Raw genomic sequence first — 22,256 nt, forward strand, 5'->3', positions numbered from 1 at the left:
AAGAAAGAAAGAAAAAGAAAGAAAGAAAGAAAGAAAGAAAGAAAGAAAGAAGGAACCAGACTATTAGTAAGAAAGTAACAACTGGATGACCATCAAAGACATCGTGCTGAGTGAGAGAGTCCATCTCTAAAGGGTACACACTTTATGATTCCATTTATATGACATTATAGAAAAGACAAAATCGTAGACATAAAGAACAGAAAAGTGATTGTCAGGGATTAGTGGTAGAGCAGGGGAGAGCGTTGAGGACAGAGGAACAGAATAGGGGAGATTTTCTGGAAATGTTCTATATCCTGATTGTGATGGTAATTACATGAATCTGCTCATGTATTTGAATCCATAAAAATACCTACAAAAATAAATTTTACCGTATGTTATTTTTTAAATAAAAACATTTTTAATTTACCTATAATTTTAAGGGTGACAAGTTCATTATCTTAATCGTGAGGATAGTTTCATAGGAGTATAGATTCATCAACATTTATGAAACTGTATGTTCTAAGTATGTATAGTTTGCCCTATGTCAATTATACCCCAATACAAAAATGAAAAGTTAAAAAACAAAAAAGCTTGCCTATGAACGTGGGTTAGTCATAGCCAGCGATTTTTAAGGAGGACATCCAAAACAAACCAACCCACATCAACCTCTGCTTTCATCTGAATAATGCAGGCAAAACCAGTTTTTATTTTCTCTGTGCAAGGAAACATCATGCTTTTCCTTGCTGTGCTTTCCTTGGGCTGAATTTGATAATTTGATTGAAAGTCACAGTCAGGTTTTCAGTCTCTCGACTCCTGGCTGACTCAGTCCCAAAGCTACCATAACAAAATTAGCTAGAAATGGTTCTCCTGTGTGTACATCTTATATCTGAGACATACTTGGCTTGTTTGTTATTAATTAGTTGCTTTTTATGAGCATCTGAATAAGATAAATTTAGCCCAGAGACGGGGGAATGGATTTTACTGGGGATTTGCAGAAGTAAAACAAAATTCCTCGTTCTTTTATCTATTTTCCAATGATTGCTCAGTGATTGTTTACTTTGCTAACTGGATAAGGCACTGTTCTTATTCTGAAGACATTTACAAGCTAGTAGATAAAATGAGATAGATATACAAACATTTGTAATACAAATCAGAATGTGACGCATGCCAGCAGAATAATGCAGATCGATTGCTCTGGAAGGATATTTCCCATCAATATGGTCAGAGAAAGCATCCCAGAAAAGAGAATAGCTGGGGCTTTGAGGGCTAAGCAAATAAAGGCAGGAAGGAGAAAAGAGCAATTGTTTAGGAAATTAATGCTGCAAAATACTGGGAATTAATGCTGGAAAACATTTGAGATGAATTTTGGTCACAGTAAATGTCAGCCCAAAGCCCCTTGACTGTATTCTGAAGGCAATGAGGTGTCAGAGAAGGAAGAATTCTGAGCTGGGAAGTGGCATAAACCAAGGGGGATATAGAAGGTCAGGCCATGGGAGTATTCTGAACACAAATAACGGCAGAGGGGCCGAAGTCAGTGAAACTAGTTCATAAACCCAGAGAAGTGCCTGGGTCTAAGGGTAGAGACCACCAGCTTTCAAATATGGTTAGCAGTGGAACAATACAAAAATGTTATCTTAGACATCATCTCAATATCCTCACTTACTCATGAACAAACAGTCGTGCCTCTGATGTGCCAGCGATTTTTAAGTAGCACGTGTAGAATGATTTTCTACATTCCGAAGATACAGTGCTGAGCGCAGCAGAACTCCTGTCCCTTTTGGAACTTAGGTTCTAACGGGGTGCAGAGCACAGAGGCATAGACGAACAAGCAAATACGCTGATACCCTGATGCCATGTGGCAGTAAAGTGCCATGAAGACCAAAGTGAGGTTGGCAGACAGAGAGTGACTGGTGATGGAGCAGGGCTAGGAATGGTCGTGGCGTAGACTGAGCGAGGCGGAAAAGACCTTTCCGAGGAGGTGACATTTGGGAAGAAATCTGAGTGAAATGATGAACACAGCATGTGAATTTCAGGAGGAAGATTATCCTAGGCATGGAAATGGCAAGGACAATAGGTTTCTCTGGATTTGGAACCCTGGCTCCCTCTCTTTTCAGCCCAGCAGCCCTTGAGAATCCCCTACGAACATGGCTCCAAAGAATGGTCAGAGAAACCACAGTCAGACCATGGGAATGATAATGAAGGGGGAAAGGCCGACTGGGAAGTCAATAGAATAAGCACACGGAAACCCTTCTCTTTCTTGGTGGTGTCTCAGGATGTTCCAAAATGAATAAATGAGCTGGATTAGTGAACATATTAGAAAGACTTGTGAGGGTCCCATACACATCTGGTCAGACCTAATTAATTTCTCAGTTCCTCAATTTCTTTTTTTTTTTTAAAGATTTTATTTATTTATTTGACAGAGATAGAGACAGCCAGCGAGAGAGGGAACACAAGCAGGGGGAGTGGGAGAGGAAGAAGCAGGCTCCCAGCGGAGGAGCCTGATGTGGGGCTCGATCCCAGGACTCCGGGATCACGCCCTGAGCCGAAGGCAAATGCCCAACCGCTGTGCCACCCAGGCGCCCCCTCAGTTCCTCAATTTCTATACTTCTAAATATCGTTCTTCTATTTTAAAATATTTGTCTTCTATCTTCCATCTATTCTCTTCTAATTTAGACTCCGTAAATCTCATTCTGACAGAGCCTCACCTCATAGACGTGGTTTTGAAAATTATGAAGAATAATTTAAGGAAAAATGCTGAAGAAAACCTTTTCAAGATAATTCTTCAGTTAGCCTCTTCTACAAGTAGTCATCTAGTAAACATGAACACGAAAGCCCGCTCAAAATCATAAATATTACTGAGAAGTTTTTGTCTACACCACGTCTTACATCTGGCTGTATCACTTATTCCTTAAAATAACCTTGATGAAGTATTTAGTTAGTCTTGGTTAACCACGGGGAAATTAAAGGACAAAAGTCCTTTAAATAATCGGACAAATCTGGCACAAAATACCCAGCTCTGTAAGTGTTGCCCTTCAAAATCTAAACACTTGGGAATCCCATGGTCCCGAACACTGAGCACATGTCTCCGCAGATCTGTCCTTATGTAAAGGCACTTTCAGAGGTTTTAAAGGATATCTGCAAGATTAAAATTAATAATAATATACTTGACCTCAGAAGTCAAGTGCAGAAAAATTGTCCAGGACTTGGAATTAAGGGCAAGAGAGAGAGAGAGAATATATATATATATATACACACACATATATAATATGTATATATACAGTGTGTGTGTGTGTGTGTATATATATATATATATATATATATAATATAATATAATATTAATTAGGCCTAGTTTTGTTAATTTGTAGCAGATTGGTAAACTGCAAATGATTTTTCTCCAGTACAGATGTGACTGGTATCTGTAGACGTGTAACATCAAAGGTTACAGCTCTATTGCCCTGTATCCAATGTGGCAAACTAATTTCAGCTGGCTATGTGATCCACATCTCTCAAATGCCCTTCTTTTTAATACTTATCTTTTAATTACGGTAATCTCAAATGCTCTTTAAACCAGCTTTGCCGTCTTCCTGGTACCCTCACTAGGGAGTTAAAGAACTTGTTGACAAATGCTCATTATATATTTTCCCAAGAGCTGCACTTTTTGTTTTTTGAGAAGTATACTATGACAGTTTGAATTCAAGTTTCATGAGGAGAACTAATATGTGGGCTTAATTAAACATTTTGTTGTCAGGCTTCAGATCTCTTACATCAAAACATGGGATTTCGCTGGCCATTTGCATGAACTAACTGGTTCAACGCCGGTAATGATTATTCGAGCATATTTTATAAAACTTTACATTATCACACCCATGCATTAACTGCTTTCCACAGTTGCGTGGCTTTAGTATCAAACTAATTTTCTGCCCCAAATTAATAATTGATTATAAATATCTACGTTTTTAGTTCAAATGTGGTGTTAGCATTTTTAGATTTCTTTTAGATGCTCTCTTAGCTGAGGAATTTTTTTTTCTGGTAAATCACAATAATGAATGGGAGAGTTAAATCTCTTTTTCTTTTTCCAGTGGGTTATTCTGTGTTTCCATGAGAGTTCAGTATTTTAAAAAGAGGATGTCAAAGCTACTCTCTCTCTCAAAAAAAAAAAACCAAAAAAACAAAAAACTCCATTCTCACCACTCCTCGGTAGGAGGAGACTTGGCTTCATGGAGACCCTTCATGGAAATGGGAGAGGAGTATTTTGCATAGGTTCATTTGAAGTTTAATTAACATATTATCTACTTCAAACTTATTGAGTAGTATTACCTTCTAATAAAGCAAAAATTGTCAAGAATGCTTCAGAAGGGGAGAAAACTTCAAGTTTTCATCAAGAAGAATTGGAACATAGAAGTAATTTACATACACCTTATACCTGTACTTCTAAAGTACCAGGATTTTTTTTTTTAAAGATTTTATTTATTTATTTGACAGAGATAGAGACAGCCAGCGAGAGAGGGAACACAGCAGGGGGAGTGGGAGAGGAAGAAGCAGGCTCCCAGCGGAGGAGCCTGATGTGGGGCTCGATCCCATAACGCCAGGATCACGCCCTGAGCCGAAGGCAGATGCTTAACCGCTGTGCCACCCAGGCGCCCCTAAAGTACCAGGATTTTGAATGGGTATGGTTGTAATTTATGGAGTTGGGGGGAGGCAGTGGGTGAGGAGGGCAGAACTGAAAGATAAAATTTCATAATACTTAATATCCCATGACTCTCTTTCTTTCTTTTTTTCCATGACTCTCTTTCTTATCAATTAAAACGTTCTAATTAATATACAACCAAATGCCACCACCTGTCAGAAAAAGAATAAATAATAATAAAAAACAGCACTCAAAGTAAATTTTACCAACTGGAAGAAAATGTACATTTGGATTCTCGCTTACCAGAATTCTCTGGAGGCTTAATTACCACACGTGTTCTTGCTTCTCATACCTTAATGATATAACCAAGTGATTTTTTTCCTCTAAACTATGATGACTTCTTATTCATGATAGGAGCTATTCCCATTATAAAGAAGAGGCTTTTTTTTTTTTTAAGAAACAGATAGTAAAAGCACACTCTGCTGATATTACCTGGAGGGGAAGTGACAGTAAAAAGAAAGTGCCAATTTGACCCAGAGATCGAAACTGCCAAGTTGGAGAAGCTCACGTAACCATCTTGACTTTCTGCCTGAGTACACCCTACAAACAAACACGGAAACAAACGTAAACGTTAGTTACCTACTAAGAGCAGTTTCTTCAAGTCTTCTCTGTAAAGAGGCAATTGGGCACTAACGGAAAAACAAGATGTAATGAAACAGATTACCAAATCCATCAGGCTTTTCTTAGATAAATCTTGGAACCAAATAATCCAAGAAAGAATAATAATAATAATAGTAATTGAAAGTTTGTTATGCCGGACACTGTGTTTTATATACATCATTTTAAGTAAACTACACAACAGGCAATAGATAAGCTTATGAAAGGTGAGATTACTCAGGGTAGGGGTTACAGCCCCACAGCTGTCCGATATCCAAGTTGGCATTCTTAACCACTACTATACATTAATTATTTCATTATTAAATGCATGTCAAGAAAGAAAGTCTATTATCTTATAGGTGGCCAGTTTCTAGGCTCTGCCTCTCTTTTACCCCAGGGATCTGTAGTTTATGTGGTGGCAGAGTTAGGCCAATAGAGCAGGACCACAGCGATACATCAAATCATGACTGATAAAGGCTACCCTGATTTAGCAACTTGGGTTGCCTAGGCTATGGTTTAATAAATAAATGCACGAATAAAATGCAAAAAAAGAAAGTTTACATCTTACAATAGGCCATCCGTTTTTAAAGTGAAAGAAGGCAACTTAACTCAGGATCCCATTCACAATGCCATTAATTTGTCTTCTGACTCCACTACCCTCACATTACTTTGCTAATTAACAGCTGCTACAGTTCACTCTGGAAATGTCACGATGATTGATATGATGGACAATGAGTTGGGAGAGTGGTCTTAAAGTTTATAAATTGGTTTGAGATCTTTAAGGCTGAAAGGTATCATAAAGATATAATATGCTTAGTGTTACATTTTTCAATTCAATTGCTTAATCCTTTTTGTGGAAACATTGTCTTTCCTCATCAATTTCGCAGAGCTAACTAAAACTTCTTTTTCAAAAACATCTTTTCCTTCATCTCTTCAGCATCCCAAAATAAATAAAATGCCCAGAAAAAATGGAAATAAATAAGCCAAGACTCAAATAAATGATAGGCACCCAAGATAAATGCAGTTTATACTCTTTAAAACCTATATGCATCAAAATTATGGTCAATAAACTCTTGCAAACAATGAACTGCAGAGTACAGATGTTCAACATGAAATCGTTTGCTGCAGTTTTTCCTTTGACAAACGTCCTTATTGTTCCCATCTTTGGAGGAATACAAAGCAGCATTTAATCGAAATGTGTCCATCGAGCACAGTGAGTCTGGCTCGTAGAACAGCCGCCAAACTGCCTAATGGAAAGTGTTTTAGCTCCAAATGGGTTTGCTTTTGTGTTAAATACCAGCTTGCCTCAGAGATCTCTACAAAGATTCCCATATATATCTATGATATTCTCAGATTTGAAGCATATGTGCCCAAAAGCTGAGGCAGTTGCTGCCAAGTACAGTACCTTACTCCAGGGTTCATCATATCTCTGGAATGGTAATTGTAAAATATACAAATGCCATCGACAGGCTCCCTGATCAAGCTGGTTGGTATAAGCAATGCACTGGCTGGGGGCACTTGGGATGAGATGGGGTGCTGGGCTTGAAGCAAGACTGAAACTGACGACAAGACTTAGCAGAGAGTGCTAGCTGAATGTGTTTCTGCGGGGCATGTGGTTTCCAAAACACCTTTCCGCCCCAATTCTCCCCCACAACTCTCCCTCTCACCCCTAGCTATATTAGCAAACTGGCATATCATTAATGTTGAGACTATTTTTTTAATATCAAGAACATATTTTTTTCCTACAACTAGGATCTATAATTAAATAGGAAAAGGTCTATAGGAGCCTTAAATAATTATCTTCCAGTATATAAATTCACTTTTTTTGTTAATTGATTATAACCTCCTTTTTTCAGAGGGGGATCTACTGAGACAAGAATAGAAGGTTTAGACGAGACATACAGATACGGTTTGGTTGTTACTGTTTTTCTCCAGGAAGTACTTAGAATAAGCTAGGTCATCCATCCCAAATGGTTTTGGTTCTACTCTTCCTGTAGTTAAAGAGAAGTAGTTCATGATGGCTTCAAGTGATACTTTCATGCATATGAAAAACGGTGTTTTGGTGATGCGGGCATTCTAAAAACATAAAACTCCGCAAGATTTTTTTCCCTGCTTCATGACACACACCAAAATGTGTGCATAGAAACAACTTCAGCCCATTCCTCATACTTCCTCAGTGAATCTTCCAAGGAAGACAGTGGTGACCATACTAATCCAGATGAGTCAGCTGGCTGAGAGTGACATGGTTAATTTGAAACATGTTTTATTTGAAACAGCAAACAGTTTCATTCATTTTGCGTGGTCACAATATGATTCTACGCTAGTCGGTGATGGTATATTTGGAATAACTGAAGGAAAAATAATGAAGGATTGGGGGAGAGTGTCAGGACTGGGGCAAAGTAAAGCATAGAGTCTGAGTAAGGTATGGTCCGGAAGAAGGTATGGAGGATGGGTAAAACAGAGAGTGTGGGTAAAGTGGTGGGTATGGGTAACGTATGAAGAAGGGTGAGTTATGAAGTATGAGTAAGGTATGGAGTATGAGTAAGGTACAAAATATGGGTAAGGGTATGAAGTATGAGTAAGGTGAGGCATATAGGTAACTGAACTGTACGTGTAAAAAGGGCTATGACAGCAAGTTTATGTTGTATGTATTTTACCACAGTTTTTTAAAAAGGAATATGGACAAGGCATGGAGAATGACTAAGGATATGAAGTGTGGGTAAGACATGGAGTATGAATAATGTCCTAGATATGGGTAAGTTACAGAGTATGGGTAAAGGTATTGCCATGGAGTGAATGTTTGTGTCCCTTCAAAATCCAAATGAGGAAATTTAATCTCCAATGTGCTGGGATTTGGAAGTGGGGCCTTTATGGAGTGATTAGTTATGAGTATCCTTCTAAAAGAAACTCCAGAACGCTCTCTTGCCCCTTTTGCCCCCTTTTGTGATGACACAGTGAGAAAATGGCCATCTATGAATAATCAGGAAGCTTGCCTTCACTAGATGCCAAATTTGCCAGCACCTTGATCTTGGACTTCCCATTCTCACAGAACTGAGAGAAATCAATTTCTCGTTTCTAAGCCACTCTGTCTATGGTGTTCTGTTATAGCAGCCGGAAAGGACAAAGGTAGTTATGGAGTGTGTGTAAGGTTTGGAGTATGGATAAGATATGGAATAGGGGTATAATATGGAATAGAGGATAGGGGTAGGTAAGCTTCAGTATCCAGGTGAGAGTAGTTGATGAACACATTACTAAAACACTAAAAAAGCCAAAAATTGATATTTTTGACACTGTTGTCTTAAGATCAGAAGGTAAGCGGATTACTGTTCTATCTTATGAATCTCCTACAAAAATGCCAGCAACAGCCAAATGGCATTGAAGAATGGACAGAATGACATCATCAAAACAGACAGTTTAAAACTACTTCAGAATACAGTCTTGAATGTTTAATTTTCACTGGCCAACCTTGGGTAGCTTTGCTTAATTATCTTACTTTCTTAATGATGTGGCTTGTTTCTGCAATCTTGCACATCCCCATCATTTTGGGCTGCCCTCTTTCCTTGGGATTTTAAACCTAAGGAGTTTCAGGCTTAACCATTTGGGTAAAGAAATGACCAAGAAGAGCAAAAATATGAGGCAGCAATTTGGGTGTTACTTTCACCAAAGTGAGTAAACTATACATTTTTGTGAGTGCAAGAATGGAAGACATTGAGTCTATGAGGTGAGTCTCAGAGAATAAGCAGCATTACCCGGGCCTCTAAAATTGGCTTGTACAAACAGAAAGTATACAGGGTGGGTGCTCAGGAGAGTAACAAGACTATGAAAGTTTAGGGAAGTCATTTTTGTGCCCAGGCTGAAAAGATTTAGTTTCTTGATAAGAAAGGAGACAGGGTAGGGAATTTATAGGCCAAAATAGTTGAAAGGCAACTCAAAAAGAGATAGTAGGGAAATTTATAGCTCTAATAAGAAAGGAAGAGAATGAGACAAGCCTGAAACAGTAAGGGTTTTGAAGCTATGAAATATTTAATCATGAAATGTCAATTGCCTGCTCAAGAACAATTTCAGAAGGACCAATCCTGTTTTCTGGAATTGACAAGGGGTAGCTTTACAGGAAAGCAAAATGTATACGCTAAATAAAACAGGGATATAAAAAAAATTCTGTGATTAATTCATTAAAAACTATGTTGAGTGATGATTCACTAACTTGGAAACTTTATCGTAAGAATTTTATATTTTGGGGAACCTGGATGACTCAGTCAGTTAAGCATCTGCCTTTGGTTCAGGTCATGATCCCAGGGTTCTGGGATCGAGCCCCACATCAGGCTCTCTGCTCCTCAGAGAGCCTGCTTCTCCCTCTCCCTCAATCTGCCGCTCCCCCTGCTTGTGCTCCTTCTCTCTCTCTCTGTCAAATAAATAAATAAAATCTCAAAAAAAAAAAAAAAAGAATTTCATATCTTTCCTTTTTTTTTTTTTTAAGACATGTAACAAAGAACTAAAGGACAATATCCTGAGGAGAGACAGGTGTTATATACCAGATGATAGTAATAGTTTAGGCCAAAAAATAAATGCAACTACCAGGAATAGCACGATTTAGTATTTCTACAATGGACTTATTCCTAAACATTTTGGCATTTCATATATTTTACAGAATCCATGTGAAGGAGCTTAGGCTCATAGCCAGGGTAGAGCAAGAAATAACGGTAAAGTCATGGCTTAGTCCTAGAAACCAGCTATTTGATAGATAGGCCGATATTTTGAACTGATGGATGAGTCATTTACAAGTTAGGGAAAAAAAAAACATTGCAGACAACCCAAAACCAACAGAAATGTCCTAACCAATTCATGAGGTACATAAGAAATCTGATAAGCTGATTTTTTAAAAGAGTTATCAGTACACCTTTTACTTGGCTGCTAATTGTTGCCTGTGTGTTTGATGTCATATCTATGAAATCATTGCCAAGACCAATGTTAAGAAGCTTTCTTTTCTTCTAGGGGTTTTATACTTTCAGGTCTTATGTTTTAGATTTTGGTCCGTTTTGAGTTACTTTTTCTGTATGGTGTAAAATAATGCTCCAATTTTACTCTTTTTCATGTGGATATCCAGTTCCCCAACACTACTTGTTGAAGAGTTTATCCTTTTCCCCATTGTGTATTCTTGGCCCCCTTGTTGAATATCAGTTGGCCATATGTATGTGGGTTTATTTCCAGGCTCTCCATTCTGTTCAGTTGGTCTATACATTTATCTTCAGGTCAGTACCACACTGTTTTAATTTTTATGGGTTTGTAATATACTTTGAAACCACAAAGTGTGACGCTTTCAGTTTTGTTTTTCTTTTTCAAGAGTGCTTTGGCTATTCAGGATCTTTTGTGGTTGCATATAAATTTTAGAATTGTTTTCTCTATATCTGTAAGAAATGTTATTGGGATTTTGATAGAGATTACACTGAATCCGTAGATTGCTTTGGGTAGTATGGACATGTTAAGCAAAGTCAGAGAAGTAGGACTACAGTAACCTAAAAAGCTTCTGTGCAGTGAAGCAAACACTCGACAGAGTTTGAAAAGGCAACTTACAGAATGGGAGAAAATGTTTGCAAGCTATGTATCTCATAAGGTGTTAATTTCTAAATTACGTAAGAAATTCCTATATATCAATAGCAAAAAAACAAAACAAAACAAAACCAAAAACAAACAAACAAAATGCCCCTGATAACCCGATTTTAAAAAATAGGCTAAAGACTCAAATAGACATTTCTCTCAAGAAGACCAGCAAATGGCCAACAACTGTAGTATATAAAAAGATACTCAACATCACTAATAATCAGGGAAATGCAAACCAAAGCTACAATGACATACAACCTCACACCTATTAGGATGGCTACTATAAAAAAAGGAAGGAAGGAAGGAAGGAAGGAAGGAAGGAAGGAAGGAAGGAAGGAAGGAAGGAAAGAAGGAAAGAGGGGAGGAAGGAAGAAAAGAAAGAAAGAAAGAAAGAAAGAAAGAAAGAAAGAAAGAAAGAAAGGAAGGAAGAAAGGAAGGAAATAAGGAAAGAGGGGAGGAAGGAAGAAAAGAAAGAAAGAAAGAAAGAAAGAAAGAAAGAAAGAAAGAAAGAAAGAAAGAAGGAAAGAAAGAAGGAAAGAAAGAAAGAAAGAAAGAAAGAACGAACGAACGAACGAGCTGGTGAAGATGTGGAGAAACTGGAACTCTTTTTTTTTTTTTTTAAAGATTTTATTTATTTGACAGAGATAGAGACAGCCAGCGAGAGAGGGAACACAAGCAGGGGGAGTGGGAGAGGAAGAAGCAGGCTCCCAGCGGAGGAGCCTGATGTGGGACTCGATCCCATAACGCCGGGATCACGCTCTGAGCCGAAGGCAGACGTTCAACCGCTGTGCCACCCAGGCACCCTAGAAACTGGAACTCTTATACGTTGTTGATTGAAATGCAAAATGGCGCAGCCACTATGAAAAACAGTATGGAGGTTCCTCACAAAAACAGAAACAGGATTACCATATGATCCAGCAAGCCCACTTCTGAGTATTTATCCAAAAGGACTGAAATCAAGATCTCAAAGAGGTATCCAAACCCCCATGTTCATCGCAGTGTTTTCATACTAGTGAGGATATGGAAACAATCTAAATGTTCATCAAAAGATGAATGGATTTAAAAAATACAATACATGCATACAGCGGCAAACTATTCAGTCCTAAACGAAGAATATTCGGAAATAGGCAACAACATAGGTGGCTTACGGACATGATGCTAGGTGAAATAAGCCAGTCACAGAAGGACAAATACTACATGACTCCACCTATATGCAGTATCTAAAACAGTCAAACCCACAGAAGCAAAGAATAGAACGGTGTTTTTTTAACTTTTATATGAACAAGCTTCAGGGAAAGTAAATCAAGCCAGCAGTGGTACTAGGACTGAACAGGAAGGCAACAGAGGACAAGGAAAGGTGGAGAGGGGAACGTCAACCCTGAGGGCCTTCTCTGGACCAGGTGCTTTGCGTTTGCCATTGCATTTTTTCTTCATAACACTGAGAGTGCTTCTATTTCCCCATAGAAACCATATCATAGGGGCGCCTGGGTGGCTCAGTTGGTTAATCATCTGACTCTTGTTTTTGGCTCTGCTCATGATCTCAGGGTCCTAAGATTGAGCTTCATGTGGGCTCTGCACTCAGCCAGGAGTCGGCTTGGATTCTCTCTGTTTCTCTCCCTCTGCCCCTCCCCTCCCCTGCACTTGTGCTCTCTCTCTGTCTCTCTCAAATAAATAAATCTTAAAAAAATAAAAATAAAAATAAAAACCATATCACACCAGTGACTTGCTCCCTGGCTCCCTGGGCCGGTCCATGATACAGTACCAGAATAATTTGTCTTGGGGGACATGCCCTTTCTCTTACGTCATATTGAGGATGTGATTATGACAAAAATGCCCCTTCATTATGCAAGGGGAGAAGAGGAGGTGGCTCCTTAAGTATTCACTGGCGGTCTAATCTTCCTTTTTACAGATGTGGCATTGTAGACTGGGGATAAAGGAGATTTCTTCCAGGTTACCCAAGATACTTAGTATTATTGACCTTGCTATGAATTCTTTTTTTTTTTTTTTTTTTAGGATTTTAATTATTTATTTGACAGAGAGAGAGCACAAGTAGGGGGAGCAGCAGGCAGAGGGAGAAGGAGAAGTGGGCTCCTTACTGAGCAAGGGAGCCCAATGTGGGGCTCAATCCCAGGATCCTGGGACCATGACCTGAGCTGAAGGCAGATGCTTAATCAACCAAGCCACCCAAATGCCCCAGAATTCCTTACTATGAATTCTAATGGCTGCAAACATTTTCTTGCAGATGTAGTAGTAACAGGTGTCAGAATGTCACAGGTACCGACCTTTCAGCGCTGAATCTGATGTCCCTTCCAGGGAAACAGAAATGGCCCAAGGCTCTGAGGGGGGCCCCAAGGACTCTACTCTCTGATTCTGGAAATAGAAAAAAAAAAGAGGGGGGAGTTGGATTGAGAAGAGAATTTTGTGAAGTTTTCTAAACCAGAAAAGGATTCAGACAGAATCTTTTATGAAACACAACTCAGTAGAGACAGGCAAAGGAAGGACCGTGATGAATATTTTCTTTCTTATGTTAAGAATATATCAAAATTAGCTTATCAAGAAAAGAGAATGGAGATTATTGCAGGAGAAGTTGGTGCAGGTCAGTGAAGAGGAGAAAGGGAAGCTAAATTTACAGAGGAGAAGAGTGGAATTACATGTTGAAGATTAACAAGGAAGGCACGATTGAGAGAAAGCTGGACTCAGCTGAGTGGGTGCCAGATTACTTCAAAAAGGACAGGTTTCCAAGTGTGGACCTCAATCTCACAGGCTTCCTCCCCGTGCAAACAAGTCAGGGGTGAATTTTTACAGTAAAGAGTAGAAAGCAGATTTAACAACCATATTTCCCTTCCTTCCCCCCATGACTCAAGTAAATATAGAAGAGAGAAAATAGAATCAGAGGGCATGGACACTAAAATCAGAATTAAGCACAGACGCCTTTGTTGATGATTTACTTAACCACATATAAGAGAAATCATTTACAATAACATAAAACTGTAATGCAGATGTGATCGCAGACATTCTTTCATTAGCATATGAAATGACTTCTTTGGAAAGGCTAGATTTCCAGAAGATATGACAGACCTGCCTCAAGGATTTGCTTAGGGAGGAAAAGCATCAGGATTTTATTTTTACTCTTGATCAAATTCTGTGCACTCACAGAAAGTGGAAGGAAGCCAGCTGTGAGATGGAAGGCAGACGACAAGGTCTGTAGAGGTTCTCAGGGCAGCCGACAGCACACAGGGGCCACCGGGTGAACATGTGACGTGTGCCGGATACGACACCCTCCCAGCTCTAAAGAGAGACTATTCCCCGTGAACCAGTTACCTGCTTATCCAGAAAAACGAGCTGTGGTTGTACTGTAAGTTCTTTTCCCACTTCTCCATCTGAAGGCTGGACCAGGACCGAGAGAGCATAGGGCCGAATATATACCAAGTTCCCAGTTTTAAAACTGCTTGTATTTCTGGCACATGTTGACAAACATAGAATACATCCATAAGGTTACAGATGTGATGGCAGGAACGATTTCTAAAATGCATTATTACCAGTGAAAATATTTGCATTTGCGTTGTTTCTAGAAACTTTGTAATGCAGTATATAGAAAATATGACCTTATAACCAAAGAATAATTAAGTGTTTATTTTTTATGTTTGCTTAGCATTGTTAAAGGATGGACTGGGTGTGTGGGAGGGGTGGGAAAAAGCACAAATTATGAACGTCGATTTTTATCACCATTCATTAATATCACCCCCAAGAATGCTGTGTCAGACTAAAATATTTAGAAGGTGCAGATATGTTCACGAGTCTGCTCGTAAACCAGCTCTCTCCCCAAAAGGCTCTGATTTGTGATGTTTTCCAATTTTTACGGTATAGACTTCAACGATGGCTGATTCCATGGTACCAAGATGATGTGAAAGGAATTGGAAAAGATGCCTGACAGCAAACTCCGGCAACAGCACTGTTTTACATAGAATAGCTCATGTAATCCTCACGACAACTCCCGTATTTACATTCTCCACAGTGTGCTTGCACTAAATAGGCTCAGTAACTGTGGAATTAATTGATTAATCTATTTTAATTGAATGAAGCCCTTAGGGAGAATAATAACTTAAAATTAATATATGCTGAGCACTTACTGTGTACCAGGTGCTATTCTAAGCTTTCCACATATAAACCCATTGAGTCTTGAAAATGACACTGTGATGTAGATTCTTCTAGTTAAACTTGAAGAAACTGAGACCCCAAAGGGCTTAAGTAACTCGCCAAAGGTCTCACAAATGGTCAAGTGTATGATCAAGGTCTAGAGAAGTTAACCGATGAGCTATACTGTTTTTCACCGCTTTCAAGCACATTAATTGCTGATGTGACTTAGCAATAAAATACAATAAATATAAAATAAAACAAAATGGTTCTGCAGTTCACGATACCTTGAAACATCTTTTTTCCAATAGCTTAGGTGTTTTTAAAAATGTTATTAAAGGAACATGAGAGATATCTGTTGTCCTATTAAGCCTATCGTATATTATACATCGCAGTCATGCAATAGATTTTTAGCAATTACATGGAGATAGAGAGACATCATATATCACATGTATGACCCTAGTATAGAGCATCCGTTGTTGACTTATTCTCAAAACAGCTTAGGTCAGTCCTAACAAGGCTAGGATTAAAAAAAAAAAAAGAAAAGAAAAAGAGAAAAAAGAAGTAGCCTACCCTGACTCAATTAAATGCTTGTAAGTCAACTACTTTATTCCCCAACTGTTTTTTTCCCCCCTCTCATCTAAGGAGAAAAGGGTAAAATATTTATTTAACATGGAAGGTGTGTACCAGTCAAAGATGACAATTAGTCCTAAAAAGAGGAAGGAGTGGCAGAGCAAAGCAGTGGACCACAAACTATGAAGTTTCTGTAGGAAGCAGTTTCTCTCCCCCCCCTCCCCGAGAAACCTGAGAAATGGAGACAGGATGGGAATATGGGGTCCTAAGAATCCCCTGTGGTCATCTGTCGGCTAAGGCCCTGACCTCTGTGCTAGAATCACTCACTGGGAATTCAACATACAGCAGCCTAATCATCATTTATTAGTTTGCTTAGCCTGAGTGGGCAAGGCTCCTTCTTCTTTTTTTTTTTTTTTTAAGGGGAACAATTTAAATCAGATTTTTAAAATCCATGCTATTAATTCTATCCTTCCATGGGGCCCAGGTTATTGGAAAATTCTAACATTGCTACCAGATCCTATTTTTCCCCTAACTCATTTCTGAAATGCTTCCTGATGTGGGATGGGGTGCAGGCTAGCAATGGGGTTAAGGAAGCCAAAAGACTCCAGTGGAGATCCTGACATAAGTACCTTGACATCTAGAGATGAAGAGATGGGAGCCAGCCGCCTGAAAGCCCACTGAAAGGCCCGTCCCTGACACACTTTAAAGTTTATTGTGAGCAAACATCTCTTATTAAATGTAAACAGCATCTCACTGGAGGTCAGAGACTTGCTGCTACAGCATATCCCAAGGTAATGCCACTTTAAGCTCCACATAAACTCTTAAGCAGTTTCTATCCTAAAACCTGACCGTAGGTGGTACAGTTTTTTACGATATGTTATAATAGTGCAATAAATCTGTTAGCTTAAAATCGAATCTCCGTGGCCTTTTAGAGAAATCATCATTAAATGCAGGGTCCTGTTAATGATGCCATCGAAGTGAAATTGTTTAATCTGCTAAGGGGGTGAAAGGTCACCAAATGAATTTTTTATAATACATCAACTTGACACGCAATAGGGAAAACTGTAATAGATAAAAGCAAAGGAAAAGGGCACTGTCTTCTTCTGATAGGTCAATAGCAGCCAAGAGAGTCACTCATCCACTTTCCTTTCACGATGGGGCTCCTTTTGCATTTAATATGGACACCCAATTAATACCTCAGCACCACAGACAACCTCATTTTAGGTGACTTATAGCAATTTCTCCCCCTTCCCTGAAATGAAAGTGATCACAATACATCATAGCATTGTGCGAATTAACGTTAATTGATTCAAGTTACCAAGCAATGATGGGCCACTTATATAATCTAGGCGTTATTGGGTGCTAGAAGGGATGGAGGGAAGATTAGATTCCAGTGTCCGTTGCTGTGACGACGGGAGTCACCTGACGCCTTGTTAGACAGTTGTAAGGTTCTATTGCTGGCCCCAGTGGGGTCGTCAGTAAACTGGAGTGATGTCCAAACATCATTATACGCTGCTCCGATATTAAAGCAAAGGGATTAGCAACTTATTGCAAGCAACCTGGATTTGTCATTGTGCTGTCGTTATCCAATTTCTAACTGCTAATGTGACTGTAGCCTGCAGGCAGAACGACCTACAGCCAAACTTTAAAAAATGGGGGAGGAAAGTTCCCTCCAATCCTCCCAGTTTTAACCACTATTTAACAGCTTCCAATACCCAGTCAGGTATGTGAAAGAATTTTCTTTTCCCTTTTAATGCTTAAGTACAAGCTTAAAAAGAAAAAAAATCAAGAGAATACAGTCATTTCCCAGTTCGGAGATCACCACTATTCACTCCAACTCTTGCTTTTCAATCTGCCAGATCCGAAACGCTTACTCTGTAGAGGAGAGGATTATTTCTATTCGCATGGCAAACCTAGCAGACAGAAATAAATCCCACTAAGGCTGGCTCTGGGCAAGACCTGTGGGGGTGGGCTGAAGGTAGGGGCATTAGAGATACTTCCTCGTTCCCTTTTCAACCTTCGTCTCCTCAAAGTTACTAAGTCAGGTTCCTATAAAAGTGCCCCACGTTTTGATTAAATGTTTCAGGTGTCCTGCATTTTCAGTCATTCCCGTTTTGACTAGGCTAGATAGGGCGGAATCTACATGAGCCATGAGGGGGCTTGAATTCCAAAGAAGGTTGCAAGATTTCCTGGAAGAAAAAAGTAAGCTTTCTAGTCAACTCAGTTTAACGAACACGGTAACCCTTCTATTATGGACAAACATTGTTCTAGGCACTGTGAGATGTGCAAAGATAAATAAAACACCATGACCTCTGTCCCTCAGGAACATAATGCTCCCCCCCATGTAGTTTGTAAGGCAAGAATGACTTTCCTGGCTATCTCTCAGAGTACACACATACCATTTTGTTTATATTTCCCAGTCCTTATGCTCCCTATTAGACTTAGCCAGTTGCCTTTAGCTGCTGTCAACTCCTAGGGAGAGAAGAGGGAAGAAATGTCTTGTGATCAGACAGTTTCCTTCCGGCACTACAACGAAGTACTTCCAAACCTGATACACTGTAAGTACCCAGTATACGTTACCGTAGTAACACTATGACAAAACAGTACTACCACGTACTTCCTCTGGTCTTCGGTCTTTACCTGCCTCTGGAAAGCCACTACCTATTTTGGCCTGGCTAACTTCAAGTGCTGGTATACTCCTCATTTGGTATGGTTACTGCTGTTCTCCAATACTTATTATTAAACTCTGTGGTTCTTTGAAATTATTCATTTTGAATTGAGACTTGAGTCACCCTAGGTGTAGGCTGCAGTGTGCCAGGAGCATATAAAGAGAGAGAATAGACATGGCACATCTTCCAACAAGTCAACTCAAAGGTTAAAACCTAAGTGTTTGGATGGAAACTCATTTAAAATAATATTTTGTAATAAATGTATCATGACTGTCTTATCTGGGATAATGGAAACTCTGAACACATTCTTTAAGATCACACACAAACTATTCAAAATGTCCTGTTTGCATTAGGGAGCCGTAGCAGTCATAGTGGGGCCAGGAAAACAAGATCCAAGGTTTACTTGATCGAAGAGATTTAATACAGGATATTGGTTACACAGGAGTATCAGAATAGCAGAGAAGCCAAACAGGTTACATTTCACTGTTTGCAACAAGTATTTAATGATCGTGACACTGTGCTTAGGCACTCTTGGGAATATAATAGTAAGTTGAAGTGTTGACCTAATAATTATTATAAAGATAAAAATATACTAAAGTTAATATAACTAAAGTTAATTTTATGAAAAACTAGACTAATGGTGAAGCAGGTTCATATCGAATTAATTTCTTTGTAATTATAGAATTAGATTTAATATAACATACTCTTTTAAATAGTTGTGCAAATGTTTGTTTTGCCTATCCATTAATTTTTAAATCTCTAGATTTTCATATGAGCCATATAATTTTTTGGACATAATAGCTGTTCAGTTAATGTTTGGGCAATAAAAGACATTGAAATGTAAGGTTTTATGAGTCCTTATTATATGTACCTACAACTTCACTATCCATACACAGAGATCTTAATTACTTGATTTTAAGGTAGCGTGGTTCAATTTTGGAGTTAGAACTACTTGCGAATGTTGAGTGGGGATCTGCTGGATGCAGATATGTCAGCCGTTGCAATGGATTACAGTTAACATCCTGTTTACAAGGAAAATAGCAGAAAAACATAACCTGCAGAAGTAGAATCAAGGATTTAGTGGTCTGGGGCCATTTAATGTAAGAACAATGGTCCCTAAGGGTATCACTGCAGATGTGAAATAAATGATAATTTTAATGATGACCATGAATCATCAATAAAAAATGTGAATGGTCTACATTATTTCCCATTTAATAAGGCTGGATAATATGTTTTTATTTTGTTTTGTTTTGTTTTAGTTTAAGAGATGAACGCTTTTTAAAATGTAGTGATAAAAGAAACAATTTTTAATTAAATAGAAAGCTTGCCGAGGCAGAGCATCTCATTTTCCCACAAAGCCAGATATAGGAAATACCATTATGACAATTTTGCCATTCACCTAACTTGACAAAGCAGTGAATTTGTATTATAGCAAAAAGAAGAAGTAGCACAGAAACATTCTTCAATGGCGGATCAGTGGTTTTGCCACGAAGGAGGAAAAAAACAAGCTGGCAGAAATCTCTTCCAGAACAAACATTCTGCCAGTCTTGGGAAGAATGTCCTCCCATGTTATCAGAAGATTCTGTTATTCTGGGGCGCCTGGGTGGCACAGCAGTTAAGCGTCTGCCTTCGGCTCAGGGCGTGATCCCGGCGTTATGGGATCGAGCCCCACATCAGGCTCCTCTGCTATGAGCCTGCTTCTTCCTCTCCCACTCCCCCTGCTTCTGTTCTCTCTCTCGCTGGCTGTCTCTATCTCTGTCAAATAAATAAATAAAATCTTAAAAAAAAAAAAAAAAGATTCTGTTATTGTATACTCCCAACAGCTGTTTCCTAGAGAGCAGGTGCCTGGGGGTATGGAGAGGTTATACAAAAGAAGATGCTAGAGGAGACTGAGTGTCAATGGACTGCTAGTCTCACCAATGGTCTCAGCTAGTTCTCCTCTCTAGTCCAAGTCTGGTTGTAAGGTGCTATATACACAGAGTAAGGGAACTTAAAAAGATACTAAGGTGATGGGCTCAAGAACACACAGAAACTCCTACAGTGTCTTGCTCACCCTCACTAGAACCGTTTTCATGCACGAGCCGAGGATCCTGGCAATGTCATTAACAGAGAACTTCATCTGAGATAGCATATTAGATTTTTATTGCTGCATAACAAATTACCACACACTTATTATGTTTGGGTTGTGGGTTAAGAGTCCAGACAGTCCTGGCTAGGTTTACTGCTGGAGCCTCTCAGGAAGAATCCACTTCTAAACTCATTCAGATTGTTGGTGGAATTTATTTCCTTGTGGCTGTAGAATGGAGGTCCATGTTTCCTCACTGGCTGTCAGCCAAGGTCCATTCTCTATGTATTCCACCTGCTTTTTTTTTTCCATGTGGTCCCTTCCATCTTAAAAACAGTGACACTTCAAGTCCTTCTCACACTTTGAATCTCTCTGTCTTTCTCTTCTGCCAGAGCAGGAGAAAGCTCTCTTCTTTTAAGGGCTCATGTTATTATTTGGGCCCACCTTGATAACCTTGGCTATTCTCTCTTTGGGTCAACCGTGCCACATGACATACTGTATTTAATGAAGTGCTATCTGACCATATGCATAGATTCCTGGGATTAGGGCAGCACATCTTTGGGAGGCCATTTAAGAAATTTTGCCAGGCACAAATAGCTTTGGCATTTCAATATTTAAACGTCCATAAAAGATACAGATATATTTAATTTATTTAAAGGTCTTTAAAAGAAAATTGTTTGTAATGAAGCAGGGGAAAGGGAGAGAGAAGAGGAGAAAGGAAGGAAAAAAATTTAAGAGAGCAAAAATCAAGTATTTACTGAAAGAAAGGTAAGCAATATTAAATGTTTCCTGCCAGGATTCCAGATAAAAGACAATAGACAAATAAGACTCCTGTGGAGAATGCCCAATGTAAAAAGGGCAGATTGACCTTATGTTTATTTCTGTGTCCCCTACTCCACTGAAATTACTTAAAAGAATAAAAATGAATAAAAATGGTGTAAAACATTTGGCGTAAATGGTGTAAACTAAAAGGCAGGGAAGGAGAGAAATATTGACAACAGAGGTCAATGAAGTTTTGGAAGATGGAAAACAGGTTCATGGAATTGACTTTGCCTAGCAGACAGAATTTAAATTCAGATGTCTCTAGAAGAGGTCAAAGACCAGGAGAGGCCAATTCACTGTGTATTATTTAATTAAAAAGTAGAGAGAATTCCATTTCTACCCCCTAAAAAAGAAGTTACTAGCTTTTTGAAAGCTGGTAGTACTCCCCTTGAAAAGTAACTGCCCAATATGGCCTCAGTTTGTTGAAATGCATGCAAACCCATTATATTAGCACGAGTGAACCTCTCAGGAACATCCTTGGTGTTTTTCACTGAAAGGCCTTCCTCCCTGGGCTGATCCTGCTGTGTCAAGGTCAGTTCATTAGCTTGTCAATGGCTCTCCAGTGAGTTCAATGGAAGTCCCAACTGACACTGATCAAAGCTGAAAGAAACAAGGCTGGCCCGAGGCCTGCACCAGGCTCCAGGGTTGTGTAGCATATTGTGCAATTCTTTGGACCATGAGAAACCTTGCTAATTTTCATTCAATCCCTTAGGACAAGGCATTTCTCATTCTGCAGGGATTTATTCAGATATACTTAAGCAGCAGTTTTTCCTTATCTTCAGAAGATTGCTTTTTGCCTGATGATGGAAATCTCTCTTAAAATACTAGAGGGACAGAGAGAGATGGGGGAATAGAACACATCCCAACAGAAAAATCGATGCTATAATATACATGTTCGGCAGCTTCTTATTAAATCAGAAATATCTGAGTCAAAAGTGAAAACACAAGGGCTATGATGGATGGTGGGCCATAAAGGTGATCTCTTCTCTAAAGCTGTCTTGCCTCTTCATAACGGAATGACATCCCCCACAGATATGTGTGTACCTAACCTGGTGTTGGATCCGCTCTCCTTGCTGGGCTTCCTCTGTTATACCTCTATTGTTCTACTCTTTGACTTTTCTTTCCTTCTACT

General features: G+C 39.1%; 1 protein-coding gene across 1 annotated transcript in view; it reads right to left on the minus strand.

Annotated features, from left to right (window-relative positions):
• Positions 1-22,256, minus strand: part of PKHD1 (PKHD1 ciliary IPT domain containing fibrocystin/polyductin) — a 431,701-nt gene that overhangs the window by 19,035 nt on the left and 390,410 nt on the right. The window contains 3 exon segments of the mRNA XM_040643571.1: positions 5,099-5,206; positions 13,144-13,231; positions 14,183-14,318. Coding sequence (XP_040499505.1) covers positions 5,099-5,206; positions 13,144-13,231; positions 14,183-14,318 — 332 coding nt within the window.

This window comes from Ursus maritimus, unplaced genomic scaffold (assembly GCF_017311325.1).
Source record: "Ursus maritimus isolate PB19 unplaced genomic scaffold, ASM1731132v1 scaffold_29, whole genome shotgun sequence".
NCBI classification, from domain to species: Eukaryota; Metazoa; Chordata; class Mammalia; order Carnivora; family Ursidae; genus Ursus; species Ursus maritimus.